We start from the raw sequence: 16,766 nt of genomic DNA, 5'->3' as shown, positions 1-16,766 counted from the left end.
TGTCGAATCGACGCTTATAGCACATATGAGTGGGATGATCAGATCGTCCACAATATTCACAACAAGAAGAAGAAGATTCTCTAGATAAAGGTGGTTGTTTTGTGGTAATATTGTGTTCTTCATCATATTGACGTGCCCAACAATCATCTTCAGTATGGCCATTTCTGTTGCAGTAAGAACATTGCTTATTAGGAAATTTGAGACGAGAGAAAATATTACCGCGATGGCCACCTCTGCGGTTTCCTCGTTGAAATGGACGCCTTCCAACATAAAAAGCACGTTCCATCTGTTGTGACTCAATCTCCTCTTGTGAAATCATAGTTGTATCGTGACCAGCATTCCGACGTTCTTGACGTTGAGAGTATTCAATTAAAGACATGCAAGCTTGGTCAAAATCAAGACCATCTTTATTAAAGAGAATAGTAACAATGTTATCATAAGAAGAGTCCTTCACTGTATCAAGGAGAAGTGTAATCAGTTGCTTTTGTGGAACATGATCACCGACAGCAGCAAGTTGATTAATAATAGATTTGAAAGATTCAATATGTCCCGTCATGGCAGTACCAACTTCACATTGTAACTTGTTAAGCAACCCTCTCAAATAAAGTATTTCTGTAACAGATTTCTTCTGAAAGTTTGCAATAAGGTACTTTCATACGTCGTGGGAAGTAGGCAGTTCATACATATCAAGCAAAAGGGAATCAGTAAGAGCAGAAAGAATATACCGACGAGCTGCTTTATCACGTCGTTGCCAATCCGTATAGGCAACATTCCAATCTTCAAATATAGGTCCTTCAGTGATAAGCACGTTATCATTATCCGTATCAACAGGCTGAGGTGGACAAACATGATTTTCAAGAACAACATCGGAGATTTCATCGCCTTCAAGAATTAACAACATCTTTGCTTTCCAGCCTGGAAATCCTTGACCTTGGAAAGGAGAAACAAAACGCTGGCCAGAAGGAAAGCCGTTGACGAGAATATTCATAGCCATATCTTGTTGCGAGAAGACGTATAAGATAAGATCGCAGAATCTGCACTCCATATATGGTGAGGGCCGCAATCGAGAATGAGAGAGATATGAGTATTGCGTTGTGTCAATGATAAACGTAAGAAGGATGCTCAAGGAACGTCCAAAGATGTGAGAGACGTCACCCAAAAAAGGCAGGGTAAAGGAGACGTTAATAATAAACGAGTCCTCAAAATAGAGTGGCGTGAGACGCAAGATTGACGGCCACAATACGAATAGAAAAAAGCTAAAACTTCTCGAGAAAGTTAACACCAAAATAAGAAAAAGGATCGTGGACGCTTCACAAAGAAGTAGGACGAAGAAAGCTGCGTCAAGCTCAATTGCAGTAAAAACAACATAACTTTCTGCTGCGAACTCCGATTGACGCAAACCTAGAAGTCAAATCGAAGAGCTCGAGGAGACGAACAAGTTTTGGATGAAAAGTGCCATTGCGCTACACTCCATAGCGCTTTTCTCCTTTCTCCAAATTTTGAGCAGAACAGCAAGAAAAATTGAGATGAAGTTCAAGGTGTCATTAACAAGAAAACGTAATCAACGATTAGATTGATTAGAAATAAACGCCACAAAAAACACTAATCATATTCTTATTAATACAAAAAAACCACAGTTAACAAGAATCAACGCTCAAAAATAAAATTTGAAACAATTTTGAATCTTACATGCGAATCGCATACACATACTATTGTCACTATGAATTGAATCGGCGCGTGATCGTTACCGCTCTGATACCATGTTGAGATGTAGAGAGAAAGAGAGAGAGACGAGACAAGAGACACACCATATACGCTCCCAAAGACTGATTCATATTGAGGACAAGAAACAAATATATAGGTGAGACCAAGTTCAGTAGAGTGAGCCATATATAGCTCCAACAATCTATTGCAGTCGCAAGGGCTAACTCCATTGACGCAGTTTGCATGATTAGGAAGTATCTATCCACGAGCTGCCTAACTATCCAAATGCACTTGCTCATCCATGTAGTAGATGAGGTTGTAGTGGCAGGTACAGTCCACAGCCATTGGATGTTCTTTCTAGAGCGGTTCATGAAAACACTTAAGGGTTTTGTTCGCCAAAAAGCGCGTCCAAAGGGGAGCATGGCAGAAGGATGGCTGGTGCAAGAGTCTCTTGTCTTGATGACTGAATTTCTATCGGTTTCTGACCAAGAAATGCCTCGAATGTGGAGCGATGAAGAGGATGCAAGACTGGTGGGAGAGGAGCCGCAAGGGCAAGGGGTGCCGAAGAAAATGAATGACGCCATGCGAGAAAAGATCATGAAGTTCTGTATACTAAATTCAGAGCCAATGCAAAAATGGCTTGAAAGGTACGAAGAAGAGAAAGAGAGACGCAATAGGGAGCGACACGATTTCAGGCGAAGGTCAGCTTCTAGAGGCTTACCCTTGCCAAACTATCTCGCTTCTCTACCTGAATTCCCTACAATTGCATGGTTGGACAAGACAGTGAGAGCAGCTCGACAGATCAGAGAACCCATATCTCTAAAGGAGGAAGAGTTGGCTATTGGATGTGACCGGAAGTATCATACATACATGGAACTGTGATTGCATGGAAATCATTTCAGAACACAACAAATTGACAGAAGAAGAAACACATTTGACAGTGGGGTAATGGTTAGTTTCATGCAAAAGAGCAGGGCCAGTGCCAGAGACAGGAATGAGAGCACTAGCAACCTGGATTCCTGTAATATGGTGCCAGATATCCTGAAAGTCAGCTTCAGGTGGTTTGAGATGTTTTTGTTGGATGTGAAGTGATTCAAGGTGATTACTTCTGGTCGCAATGCAACGGTATGCAAAGATGGAAACAAGCTTGTGCAAATAGATTCTACAAAGGTTTGGACAGATGCAAGCGACACATTTGCTCTCCCCGAACATTGCGAGCAAGTGGTACTTTGTACCGGACCCTCGAGAGCAACAATGGTGGTTTGTGGTTCAGGTTGCTCCAAGAAATAAATAATTATTTCAAGGGCAAGAGCTCCTCGAGGAAAGTCAGTCAGACAGAAAAGATACTACTATGACATTAGATGAGATGGACGAATGTATGGCAGAGGAAGCTGACAGATATACGAAGGATGACGCAGACGAGGCAGAATTGACACTTGTAAATGAAGATGGATGAAGACAATCTGCCAGAACGAGTTGGGGCAGAGTTATGTCTGCAATTAGAGATAGACGATGATATGGTGCAAGATCTTATCGATGATGCCTCACTCGTCGAGGCCTAGACCTGTAATAAGTGTTTGTGTGAAGACGTTGATTTAAAATTAAGCTTAAAGTTAATTTAAACAAAGGTGTTCTTACGCTTTATTTTACTTTCTTTGTGCAGGACTTTAGTATGGCAGACCAGCTTCCAGATCCCGCTTCTATGAGTGCAGATGCATTTATGGGCTTCGTCACACGCATGACGCCCAACCAGATGGCAGAGGCGTCTCAGTACTGGGTAGCCAGAGGCACAAGACGGGTACTATGCCTCCGGGCTTCACACACGAGGGTTCGACGCCTGTGGGCGGGACATCTATGGGGGGGACACCTGGGGGGGGGGGGGGCTACGGGTACGACGCCTAGGACGCTTCAAGACCTAGGGATGCGAAAGAGGTGAGTACGTCCTTATCTCCCCAGCACAGGCGCACTCGCCAATCTCGACGATTGTGAGGTGGAGGTGGTGGTTGCTGTGGAGGAGGGTCCATAGATGCTTCGATCCCTCCTCGCTCAGGACCCCCATCCTACCCAGGCACACCTCTCAAAACACCTCTTGGCATACCACAGACACCTTGGGGGGCACAGGATCCTAGTCCCTCCAAGCTCTATACTGTACAGGCAGATGGTTCTGTTGACATGGATAGAGTCAAGACTGAGATGAGACAGCGGATTCTCCAGCTCGCCGAGCTACATTTTTCGACTAGCATTCTGACGCCTTCACCTGACCAGTATGAGAAAAAAGTCAGTTATATAGTGGAGACCATTATGAGAGACTACCAGCCTGCTCCGAGTTCAAAGGCTGTTTCGAGGAGGTGGATCAAGGGTGTTGCACGGGACACCATGAAACATCGACGAGATGCAGCTCCGTAGGCTTTCAGGACCCGCTCGCTGAAGCCTTCCGGCATCCCACACGAGATGTGGTAGCAAATCAGGGAGGATGAGCGGACAACGGACACGCGGTTCAAATAGCAGCATCAGGCCTCACAGATACGATAGATGACCAAGGGGCCATCTCATCTTGGCAACAGAGGCTTCGACACCTTTCACTATGAGTTTGTGAGTTTCCAATCCAATTCTAGCTATGGCATTTTTTTAAACGTGATGAATCATATATTCTTATTACTTTGATTTTTATATAAACGTAGAATCTTGTGATGCATGGAGCCCTGACACGCTAGGAGGAGAGAGATGGATATCGCAGAGATATCTATGAAACTATTGAATGATCTTGATGCTTCAGGAGAGCCTATAGACTAGGAGGCCTTAGAGTATCGCTGATCGATTGAGGTGAGACGTTAATATGTGTAAGTTGATTTCATTAAATAAGTATACGTGAAGTAATATCAATACTAATTTTGTGACTTGTCCTATGTGGAGGTTGTGACACCTAGTCATCAGTGGATTTCATATATATGCTTTGTGAGACACAGACACGCTTTTGTGTCTCTTTTTTATATAGACATATATGGTTATGGTTATTGTTCAGACATGGTTATGGTTATTGTCATTGAGTTGCAGTATAGACATGGTTATTTCTCCTATTTTTGTATACACATGGTTATGGTTATTGTTTTGTATGGTTATTTTTTTTTTTATAAACTTATGGTTATGCTTATGGTTGCATTTAGGTTTTGGCGAGTTTTTTTATGGTTTTATTTGGTTTTGCACAAAGTTCGTTATGGTTATTTTAAGTTTTATAGGACATGGTTAGGTAATGTTTTGTTTATGGTTATGTTTTTTAACAATCTAGTTATCCTTAAATCTCATGTGAGATCCTACATGGATAGCATGTAGGAGGCGTATACATGATATGGTTTTTTTTTAAGTTTATGTAAAAAAACAAAGGAACTCTGCCAAAATTTTTGCCGGAGCACGGTTGATTTTGGTGGTGCTCGCTTTCTTGGACAGAGGAAAGGCAGTCTGGCTGTGGCTGTGTCCATCATTTCACTGGGTACAGACTAGGCTGCTTGTCCTCTGCCCAAGATTTTTTTTTTGTTATGGTCGTCGCTAAGCCCGTCGAAATATGCATCGATAATTATTACCTTTCGACCGTATAGCGACGTTTTTGTGGAAACGCGTATATCGATGGATTTTTCGACGGTGTGCGTCGAAACCTGTGTCGAAGACCCCCTTTTTGTTGTAGTGAGAGAGTGAAACAGTGAGGTAAGAGAGAGAGAGAGAGGGGAGAGAGAGAGAAGAGAGAGAGAGAGAGTGAGAGAGAGAGAGAGAGAGAGAGGAAGAGAGAGAGAGAGAGAGCTTGAGAAACTGTGACTTCCACGAGTAAGCCCAAGCATCACCAGGAATCATCCATTTTTTCTTGGAATTCTCCTCGGCATCAGCCACTCTCGTCCAGTGGAGGGAGATGACATTGACATCAGCCCAATTCTTCTTGGCATTCTTCTCGGCATTGGAGACTCCCATCCGACCGCAGGAGATGATCTTGGCATTAGCTTTCGGCATTGATTCCATGATTTTCTTAACAATCCTCCTCTACGGCTTCGAGCATCATCTATTGGCATCAGTTTATGACACTGGTTTAGCGCTCCACTTTAGTGTTCTTCTTGGTGGTTTGCATTTGCTCGGCATCGGCCTCAAGCATCGGTGATTAGCTGTTACGCATCGGTTTTGGCACTGATCAGGCGGCTATTCGGCTATCGTACTTTTGCCCGACCTCAAAAGATGGCATCGACCCGGGGAGTCACTATGTAAAAACTGCATATAGCACGTGCAAACAAGAGGTATTTAATTAATTCCTTACTTGTATATTTTCAAGTTTTGTATGTACCCTTTATGTATTCATTTTTGTAAAAAAACTAGCACTTATGTATGAAAAATTTCACTTTCCCAATTAAAATACCGACTATGTATATTTTTTTGTAGATGTACCTAATTATAAATCCCTTATTTTGTTTGCACGTCATATCTTACATATTTCCTAGTGGACGCCCCGGGGGCATTGACGACTTTCTAACCTCGACAGAGCAAGAGACCATTAGAGCAAGAGTGGCATCGTCTGTCCTCTAGCACCCATTCCAGAGCGGATTTGACTTCGACATAGTCTCCATGGAGTTTTGACCTTTAATGATTTTCCTGTTTTTGCATTCGATGGCAGATACCAACAGATACATCTCTGACGGACCATTTTAGAGCGGATTTTTCTCCAGCGTACTTGTCTCTTAAATGGATTTTTCGATCGACGTGTTTATCGATCGATGAGGTAGTGTTTGACAGTTTCCTAGCGGTTTTGCTCACAGGTTGCACAATCTTTCCAGTGTGGATTATGCGACACATGTAGTGCTCATCTATGACTGTGTGGAGCGTTACAGAGAGTTGGTTTGCACAGTTTGGTGCAGTTTCATGCTATGTATGCATTATGCGAATACATTTTGAGCTTGGTATAGCTTGCAGGTAGCAGGTTGAAGGTTTATAGGTGTTTTTGGACAGGTATACGTCCATAGAGCCATTCGTTCAAGAGTAGGTTGTTTTGCCAAGGTTTTGCTAGTGCTATGTATGCCATTTGTGGATTTTGATATGAGACATTGGGTGTCTATTTCCATGCGTATTTAGTGATATTTTTGAGTTTGCTTAGTTTTCAAGGGAAACTTTGTTATTTTTTTTTCCAGATTCTCCCCATGGTTTATGCTTATTTGCAATTTACTCTCTCACAGTTTAGTGATCGAGTGTTTATTGTCACTTTAATAGATTTTGTCAGCTTGGACACAATTTGGTGTTCTTGTACCCATCTCGAGGTTTGTGGATTAGCGTGCTTGTGTGGCTACAGACTTTGACAACCACAATTTTCACAGGTTTTTTTCATAGTTTTGCAAGAAATTTCTTGTGGGATGCGTTTTGAGCTAGTTTGTTCTCTACTTGCATATATGGTTATGTGCTTTACGATTGGTTGATGATTTTGTCCCAGTTTATGCTTGCAGATAAAAGATTGTGGATTTGTTTTATGGCATATTGTAAGCATCAATTTTGATGAAATTGGTCATGGTTGGTTCATGATTGTGTAGTGGTCGAATTACCTCCCACTTTGCGGCCATTTTGGCGTTCACATTGTTGAGCTTGGCACGAAAGCGGACAGGGTCGCGTATAGACATGAAAAAGAGAGAGAGAGAGAGAGAGAGAGAGAGAGAGAGAAGAGAGAGGAGTAGAGAGAGAGGAGAACACAAAAATGTATAAGAAAAGAGGCCTTAAGGTTATCTATCCTTTGATAATGATTTTACGAGGTGTTCACAATGTGTACCCAATTGTGCTGACCCCAACAATCGGCCTCTTGGCATAATTATGTCTCGATGCCCTCTAGAACTTAACTTGGACTCTCATGATACACAAAGTTTTAGTTTTACTCTCAACCACAAGTTTTTGGTATGCTTGTAAACTGTGAGTTTTTAGGTTTTCTCGCAACCTGGTGCTACTACCGAGCTTATACCCGTTAACCTCAATAGTGATTTACGAGGAATGGGGCTTTACATCGAGAAGGTATTACTACCGATCACATTCACGCATCAGGGTAGTGTCCTAATCCCATATAACATACCATGGTCATTAAAAGCAGAAAAGGCTTTAGGGGTTTGACTCATTGTCATATCATTTGCGTCATTGCATACATGTGAACATGCCCTAAGATAAAATAAGGTAAATAACAATAACTCAACAAATCACCAAAAACAAGTTAAATGAGCTGCAGACGTGGGTCATGAATCTCATTGGTGACATCGCTGTGTAGGTATATGAGCACTTTGGAACATTGATTCAAAATTCCTTGCCCGTACATGAGATGTTGCCCACTCCTCGCTCAACGACCCTCTTTTGGTGCTACTCTACCACTCGTCATCGGTGGTGGATGGCCAATGACCTGTTTGGGCACCTCCATGCCGGTTGAGCCTCTGTGCTGCCCACTTCTCAGGTCTACTACAACTCCTCGCTCAGTCCTTTGTTGCCGCACACCAAGATGCTGCCCGCTAATTACAGAGTCGAGCTCGATCCCTGGTCTACGCATGGAGTAGCCACCAACTCTGCTGTTGTGCCCACCTCGTGCACTAACTCGTATTTGAGCTTGCCATTTCCCACCTCACTATACCTCGGTTTTGGTTAAATATCAGCCTGCTTGCCATCGTGGCGAAGCAGCACCTTCTGGTTGCCAGTCAACCTTCACCGCCCCCATAGGTTGACCAAAACTGATCAACGCGGTATAGACACGGAGTATCGACCCTGGCACCTTGGGATTCGAGGCAGCATCACTACCGCTACGCCCGCGCATGCATCGTAAATTGACGATTCGTGTAGCTCTTCATATCTGTAAGGAGGCTGCTGGGCTTCGAATAAGTTTGATGACCGGCATACCTACACGGTGGCTAGCTACCCGATATTTATCCATAGCCACTAGGAAACCCCCTTGTTAGATACACATAGCTTGTATCAAGCATGGGCATGCTCTGATGCGCCTACGCCATCGCTTCCTACATGTGTGTGTGTGTGTGTGTTTGTGTGTGTACTCCCAGCGGTGCCCCATGCGCATGACACCTTTTTTTCTGGCTTTTTCCCCTTTCTTTGCTTCCCGGATAGAGATGCTTGCAATAGTGCTGCAGTCAAGGATTTTAATCGAGAAGCAAAAGGTCACCGCATCTGGAGACAGGCCCGCACACCTCATTCTGTCGAAGCAAACAACATCCTTATTTCCAAGCCCATGTTGGCAATAACCTGAGATTAACATAGTCCATGAGAACATACTCGAAGTAGGTAGCTCATCGAACATTTCTTGTGCCTTTGCCAGTGCACCACATCTGACATACATATCAAGCAATGTAGTGCCTAGCGTGACACTCTTTTCGAGCAGCCCCAATCTCACCATCTCATGATGTGCTTCCTGGACTAAAAAGAATGCTCTGAGAGTTATTAACAAATGTTGAACCATGATTTTGATTTTCCTTCCTGAAGTCCCTTTTACACAGATTGATGGTGCCAACGTCGTTGTGCCTGGCTCAAAAGATCTCAATTCCACACCGAGGGATTTACCATGGAAAACTTATCGCACCACGTAAGTGCAGGGGAGGGGTTTCTTTTTTTCAAGATACATAAGCGTATGAGTTACGGTAGGCCCCCAATAATTTATCTCCCAAGCTTAAAAATAAGGAGGGGGGGGGGGGGGGGTGGGGGAGGAACTGACCTGGGTTGATTACTTGTAATGATTGATCACCGGTGTGCACTAGAACTCGGATGAATTTTGGGGAGGTTTTTTATGAGGTCACACATCAAATTTTGCATCAAGTCGGTCATGGATAAGGGTTGATTTGGAGTAGGTCAAGGGTTGATTTACATAGGCTTTGGATGGGTCAGAATTGGATGTGTAGCTAGAGTGCAGGCTGATTGATACATCTAGTTCTCAATCGAAGTGGTTCCTTAGTATGTTTCTAGTCATTATGCTACACACTCTTTGACTAGTTTTACTCACTTAGATCATGTGAGACCTAAATTTTATATGTAAGATAGGGGTATGATAGTTCTCTTTATTGATTGTTGTATAAGCGTAGAAAGGGGGGTCATATTCCCTAATATGAGTCGTATAATATAGGGGTTTTATCAAAGTTTTCCGCTCGCACTTGACATCTCGTTTTGTATATAGAGTGAATCCCCCGAGATTCCACAACACAAACCATTTCCACACAAAGCTGCAAGCTTCACACCATTGAACCATCAGCTCTGATACCACTTGTTGAGCTTGGCACGGAAGAGGACAGAGTCGTGTATAGACATGGCAAAGAGAGAGAGAGAGAGAGAGAGAGAGAGAACGCACAAGATTGTATAATGAAAAGAGGCCTTTCATTAGGTTATCATAAGCCTTATAATGGAATTTCCGAGTGTTCACACATGTGTCCGCCGCCCAATTGTGCGATCCCCAACACACACATGGAAACATACATGTGTGAGATTGAGAGACAACGGTCTCGTTCTTGCTGGTACTTGCGTTGTTGGCATTGTGGTCACATGGGGCACATTAGGCACCACTGTTTCAGGTGTATGAGACAACAAAGAAGACCTATGCATGGTGCACATGAGTGAAACATGCTAGAGCAGTGGCTTTATATGGCAGTGAAGGTGATGTCACATTTGCCTTTAGTGTTCCTCTTGATTACATGTGTTTGAGCAGTGACACTTCTCCACATTGGGTGTTAGATGAGGATGCAAATTTTATGTCACACCTGCATCATGACTGGTTTAGCACCTTCTATAGTGGGATTTTTGGTTGTGTACACTTGCCCGATGGTTTGGCATTTGACATGGAGGGTACAGGAGACGTTTGTTTGTCGTTTCCCAATGGTGCATCATACATGCTACAACATGTGTGCTACGTTCCCCAGCTAAGATAGAACTTGATCTGAGTGACACAGTTGACAGAATTTGGTTGATTAATACTTCTTAGAGAGCAGTCGTACCAGATGAATTGCGATTTATTAGTGATTTCCAGAGGAGCACGCATCGGCCTGTTATATCCTATACATGTGTGTGAGGTTCGAGACAGTGCATTCTCAATTTTGTTGCTAGCATGCTTTGAGAGAGAGACGAGACATTTTGCTTTCATAGGTGAGCTCCACCATGCTCACGAAACAAAGCATGTAGTTAAGCAAGACATATTCTATAGAGACATAGATAGAGCGATAGTACTCTAGTGAGACACATCGGGTGTTGTCAGACTTTGTGCAGGCTGAGTTAGAGAATGTATGCTCCCTAGAGACATATAAGAGATGACAAACATGGAGTTCTTTGATATGGTGATGTTAGAGGATGATGAGTTGGTGCCAAGACGCACAATTTTGCCTATGGGTGATAGGGACACATGTTTCTTAGTGTCGGTGTTGACACATCCATACGTGATGTGAAGTCTTGATGAAGCAGTGATTGCAGATAGCACAAGGGAGGTGAGTACAACTAGGGTGGTGCATATTCCGTCTGCATTCGGGCGTCTCATGTTCGACTTGTTAGTGTCGAGGCTTGATCTACTAGCAGCTGCAGTGGGAGCATTTGGCGTAGTAGGGGTGTGAGTTGTGCGATTGACTGACACTAGCATGATGCATAGTGGAGTTTTGCAGACCATACAGAGTGCTCTGTGGTTCAGGATCTAGCGTAAGTACGCATGCTTGCCTACCACCATAGCCGAAACAATTATGTGTAGATCGAGATAGTGAGCCATTTGGGCATATGTTGAGAGAGATTCTCACCTAGTTTCTTGTACATACTAGTAGTTTATCTAGTAGGTCTCACTTATCCGCACATCACCTTTAAGTGAGAGTTTGTTGGGGTAATGGCACTACGTCTTTCCCCCGAGCTGGATGTCCGATGTTCGACCGCTCGCCCACCATGTGTACATGCCCTTATTCATTATACATATATGAATAAGGAGAACCTCACTCACAACTTCCAAAGGTTGCTCCATTCACATCATCTTGTATGCCTCCCCTTCCCCGCATGCATCGCACCGCACTGCGCACACACGCACTCACAGGTTCATGATGTACCGTGATGTTTTCTACCTTGTCGGAATGCTACTATATTTGGTACAATTTTCCCCTTAGATTTCTGTGGCTATTCAAATCCATTTTTGTAATTGAAATAGTGTGATGATCGAGAGCGGTGAGATAGAAGATAGAAATATTTCTTAGTCCTTGAGTTGTTGATTAACTTATAAAGAAGGATATCCTTTCTTGTTAGGTTCCATTCTTGAGGTTGACATCTATAAAGTGTCTCCCTGTCCAATCCGTCCACTCCTCTAAGTCTTCACAAGAGTATACTAGTGCTTGAAGGCTATGCTATGGATGTTTGTCGCAGTGGCGACCTGCTAACAAATAGGTTAGTGTTGGTTCCTCTGGCTTTTACTTTGAACCCAACTAATAAATCCCCCACATCACCTCCAGATGAAAATCTTCATTATACTATGCCATGGAGGATCCCATGTGTTCCATGTACCTACTACCCACTTCACATGAGGCCATTATCGTCTCCATTGTTTGCTAGCAAATGAGAATCAATCTTCCTTGTAGCAGACTTTGATGCAAGTTCCCTTTATTTTTGGTAGAGTAAATTTGCTATTCATAGGCCAATGCTAAACTTTCCAATCAAATTCAACCTCACAAATAGGCACCATAACAATGTTGAGACTTTCTAAGACTCTGAGATCATCACGTTTTCATTAGGCACCATAAAAATGTTGAGACTTTCTAACACTATGAGATCATCACGTTTTCATTTTCGTTGAAGTCACCCCAGGTAGCTAGCTTGTTTGTTGCTTTTCAATTTAGGTTGTTTCTATCCCAAATCTCGATTAAGTGCATTAATCCTAGGTTGTTAATTAGTTTCCAGGCTATCTCTCTCCAAAAGGGATTTAATGAAACACCTTCAATCTGAGCGATCCAGAGCGGATCAATAGGTGATGGAGTCCTTGAATTATTTGGTTGTCTGCCTTTATTCCAAGGCTTTCGATGCTTTGGCACACCGCACAAGCTTACCTATGATGCCATCTAGTTTAACATTTTCCTAGAATGATGCCTATAGTTTTTCATGCACTCCTATCCCTTTCCACCGGCCCCAAAGTGAGGTTAGCATTACCTTCTCTATCTTCTCATGGAGGCCTAAGCTGGATCCCGGTTTACTATAACCACCACAAACTTGGCACATTTAGGCTTTTGCATGGATCATCAAGTTGAATATTCTAATTTCACCGTGCTCCCTGGGACTAAAACCACACTCCTGTTTTCGCACCTCTTTCCAGTGTGGAAGGGAAGAAACACATATTCCATCTTTTCATGTTGCTCTTGATTTTGGCCATGACCCTCTGAACTTTTTGTTTATGAGAGACTCCTATCCCTGATGTGGCCCCAAAGTGGCGCACCCTCGTTCATCTACGGGCAATTTCACCCGACGAATCAACAAGGACAAATGAATCACTCTCTCGCAAGGATACCGATCTCCACTTATGCAAGTGGATAGTACAACTCTTGATAGATATCTTGAATTTTTCTAGCGAGATCGATCATCGTTTTAAGGCATGTATTGCAAATTTGTCTAAGTTATCGAGTCTAATTTTGCGCAGAGTCATTTCCAGGTTCAAATTTGCAAGGATACAATTTTCATGTATACCGTGATTAGCATATTCAAACTTCAAAGTCCTTGAAATGATTTCTTGAGGTCACTATAATAAAAGGACATTTACTTGTCATGTTTTGCTGGCTGAATAGTGTTGAAGTTCCCGAATCCCAATTATTATGACAAAGAATGAGAGGGTGATAGAGAATAGTTTGCCTTGTAGCAAAGGTTGACTTGGCATTCATCGTGTTGTTGCTTGTTAAATCGTGAGACAAGAGCCTTTTAAAGTTTTGTAGAAGCAAGCTTTGCAAAAGCTAATAGGCATCATCCATGTGTTCATATGACGTCACGCATGACATGATGAAAGAGAGTGTTCTTGGAGAAAACCAAAACTTTACAATGTTCTTGGAGAAAACCAAAAACGGGCAGGGAATGGACTCTGGAGTCTGGAGATAGGTGCAGGGCTAGAAAAATACATTTTCCCTAGTCGAAGGAAATAAACTTGAAATTCTACTACCAGTTTTCTGGTCAAAATTTGAAGCTTTTGCCGGTATTTACACTACAACTTGTGTAAATTTGCCGATTTTCTTCAAGGCAAGTTCAAAATCTAACCAAGATTTTATGATTTTAGCCGGTTAAAATACACCGTGCCCCGGTTTTTTTCTAACACTGGATAGGTGGATTACAATTTACATATATGTGCAAGGTTGGAAATTGGGTAGCTCAAAGCCGGATAACTTTCATGACGATGGTTTTGGTGGGAAGAGACTTATAAATGGGCTGTACTTTAGGGATGGAAACGGTGAGGAGGCGGCCATCCCAAACGGCCCTTGCATTGTCCAGGCTAGCGTTGGGCGGGAACACAAATCTGCGCCCAAAACCGCGGCCGCATTTTACAACAAGCACGTTGCCGTTCTCGGCCTGCACTTGGACGCCATGTATGGGCAACCCTAAACAAACCAATTAGAAGGTTTGTAAGCAAGTCCGCCACACAGCTCAGAAATTAGGACGTCTATGAAGAGTAAGAATACCTGAGAGGTTGGAGCTGACAATGTAAGCAGCAGCTGTCTCTTGCACATCCATTGGTCAGTCACAGGATCCACCTACTCTCTCTCTCTCTCTCTCTCTCTCTCTCTCTCTCTCTCTATCTGATCTCTCTCTCTCTCTCCTTCCCAGCGTTTTGCATTGTGCACTAGATTCCACCGTCCTTTATATCGTTTGCAGCACTACAATACTCAACCCTTGACAAGTGGCCAAATCAGCTCCTCACACGTGGCAGGCTACTATTGTTCCTGCGGGGGGCTATAGCAACCATCTAACATACTTGAAACGCCTCTGCTTGACGAAGATAAGAAGATGCCCTTATGAGACACACACACACACACACACACAAAGGAAAAGAGTTTCTCCCCGTGGAAATTTAGAACATTCAATAATAGCACCTCAATTATTTACTGCACACTTGATGGTTTCCATTGATTTATGGTAGCAAAGTTCTACCACCGTGGCTCACAATCTCCACGCTAGGAACATCCTGCAATCATGCCTCACAATCTCCACGTTTATCTTGTGTTGCATCAACTTATGAGACAAGTCTTTTTGAGCTCCATCTGTTAGTGTGGCTTGAGTCATGACTTGACTAACGAGCACTCACAGACTCGGATTATGCCGTATAAAGCCAAAGTGTTGGAAGCAATAATGTAATGTGACCCTATAGGTACAACTCATCCACTATGCGTAGACCAAGCCAAAAAACAATAGTGTAATCTTGTCTTCCATTTCTCGGGTGATCAATATTCCATGAGTTTTCCACTTACATCAATCAAATCAAGAACCATAGAAAGGAAACTACGAGGGGTAAGAACAATGCGTGGAGGCTCCATGCAATCCAAGGGCAAAAAAAAAAAGAAAAAAAAAGGTGTTATCACATTGCATGTAGAGCAAATTATGCAGGAAACCAATTTAATTAGAGTACACAAACTTAAAAAAGAAGGGGTACCTGACACTTAAGTCCAATTGAAAGAACTTAAGGACAATGATTATCATAAGTAATCTTTCCATGGGATACGTAAGTTACACAATAATTCCCTCTACTATTATGAAAAACAGGGAAATCCTAGGAGATATTGATTGTGAAAGGCTCTCATAAAGTATCATAAAGTAGTGACGAAACAAAAAGTTATTGTTTGACACTCTTTTCACGTTTTTTCTTTAGGACTCGTCAATTGGACTCCGAAGATATGTGTACTACAACAATTCTCGAGGCTGGTTTTGTTGTTTTTGGAACCCCCCCCCCCTTGGAATCTCTGTCAGAAAATTGGATGAAGCTTAACAGGGATTTTCTTACTAGTGCCTAGCAAGGGCTACATCATGTGCTTTCTAGGGCTCAAAATTAGACATTAATTACTCAACTGATGGTCGGTTCATTTCTCTCAGCAGTCTTGGACATCTATAAGCAACGAAGATTGATGTGAATACAATTAATATTGTGCTCGGCATTGATTTACTTGATATCTGTTGAGCCAAACTAGATGCTTGTTAATGGTTCGATTTATATGTATGCTAGATGTGATGCACCTTGGAAAGCGCATCAAGTTTTAATGAAATGGTTCGAGGGTTTTTTCCCACCGACGCGGTTTATGGGTGAGCATCATAGATCACTGGCAATGTCAAATGTGATGTCGTGATTACTAGATTGATATGTAAGCCAAATGTTAAGCTTTTCAATGATTGTGTTGATATGTATGGTAAGTGTGATGCTTTTATGAAAGCAAAATTAGTTCTTAAATGGCTTTCCATCTAGAATTTCATCACTTTGAATGCTTTGATTGATAATAGGCCCATCATAGTTGTGGTCGGGATCCCAAGGGAAGGGGCCTATCAGAGAAGCATGTTGTGTCTGGCAGTGCTGTCGTCAAAGTTTATGCCAAGTGTGGTGCCCTCATGAAATTAGCCAAATTTCCCTCACGCAAAATCTTAGCATGGGTGAGAGATTCCACCTTGAAATTGTCATGCTTGGTGGGGTTGTTGGCAGAACATGTTGTGATAGAGGGTTATAGTATGAATAAAGGGAAAAGAAGACTGAGGGCACATGGTAGCGAGAAGAGAGAAGAGAAGATCGAAGATCATGAGCTCGTAGAGTCTGTGAGAGTGCTCGACTACCTTGGAAGATGCAGAAAAAGTTTCTCACTATTACCAAGGCATCCCTGTTCTGCGGTGCTTCTGCAGAATTTCATGCATAGTTGGATCGGAGCTTCTGCAGCATCAGCGGTTCACTCATATGCTAAGGAATAGTGATATTGGTATTACTCAGCAAGATTGGGAGTTAAAAATAGTATTGAAAGGCATGCAAAGTGGAGTCGAAAGGAACGATAGAGCTGGGAGAGATTTTTGACAGCGACTAATAAACTTTGCAGGGGGGTCATAGCTTCTCAGAGGCTCTA

At 42.7% G+C, this 16,766-nt stretch overlaps 1 protein-coding gene across 1 annotated transcript; it reads right to left on the bottom strand.

Moving 5' to 3' along the window:
- Positions 1-13,931: 13,931 nt before the first annotated feature.
- On the bottom strand, positions 13,932-14,752 carry LOC147429216 (17.6 kDa class I heat shock protein 1-like). The gene is made up of 2 exons (XM_086495394.1): positions 14,355-14,752; positions 13,932-14,273 (listed from the first exon to the last, which is right to left on the bottom strand). Exons 1-2 carry the CDS (start codon positions 14,404-14,406, stop codon positions 14,047-14,049), a joined length of 279 nt encoding a protein of 92 aa, XP_086351520.1. The 5' UTR covers positions 14,407-14,752; the 3' UTR covers positions 13,932-14,046.
- Between the last annotated feature and the right edge of the window lie 2,014 nt (positions 14,753-16,766).

The sequence above is a fragment of the Adiantum capillus-veneris genome, chromosome 22 (assembly GCF_014529385.1).
Source record: "Adiantum capillus-veneris isolate H3 chromosome 22, ASM1452938v2, whole genome shotgun sequence".
NCBI classification, from domain to species: domain Eukaryota; kingdom Viridiplantae; phylum Streptophyta; class Polypodiopsida; order Polypodiales; family Pteridaceae; genus Adiantum; species Adiantum capillus-veneris.
This window is presented reverse-complemented; position numbering and strand designations above follow the sequence as displayed.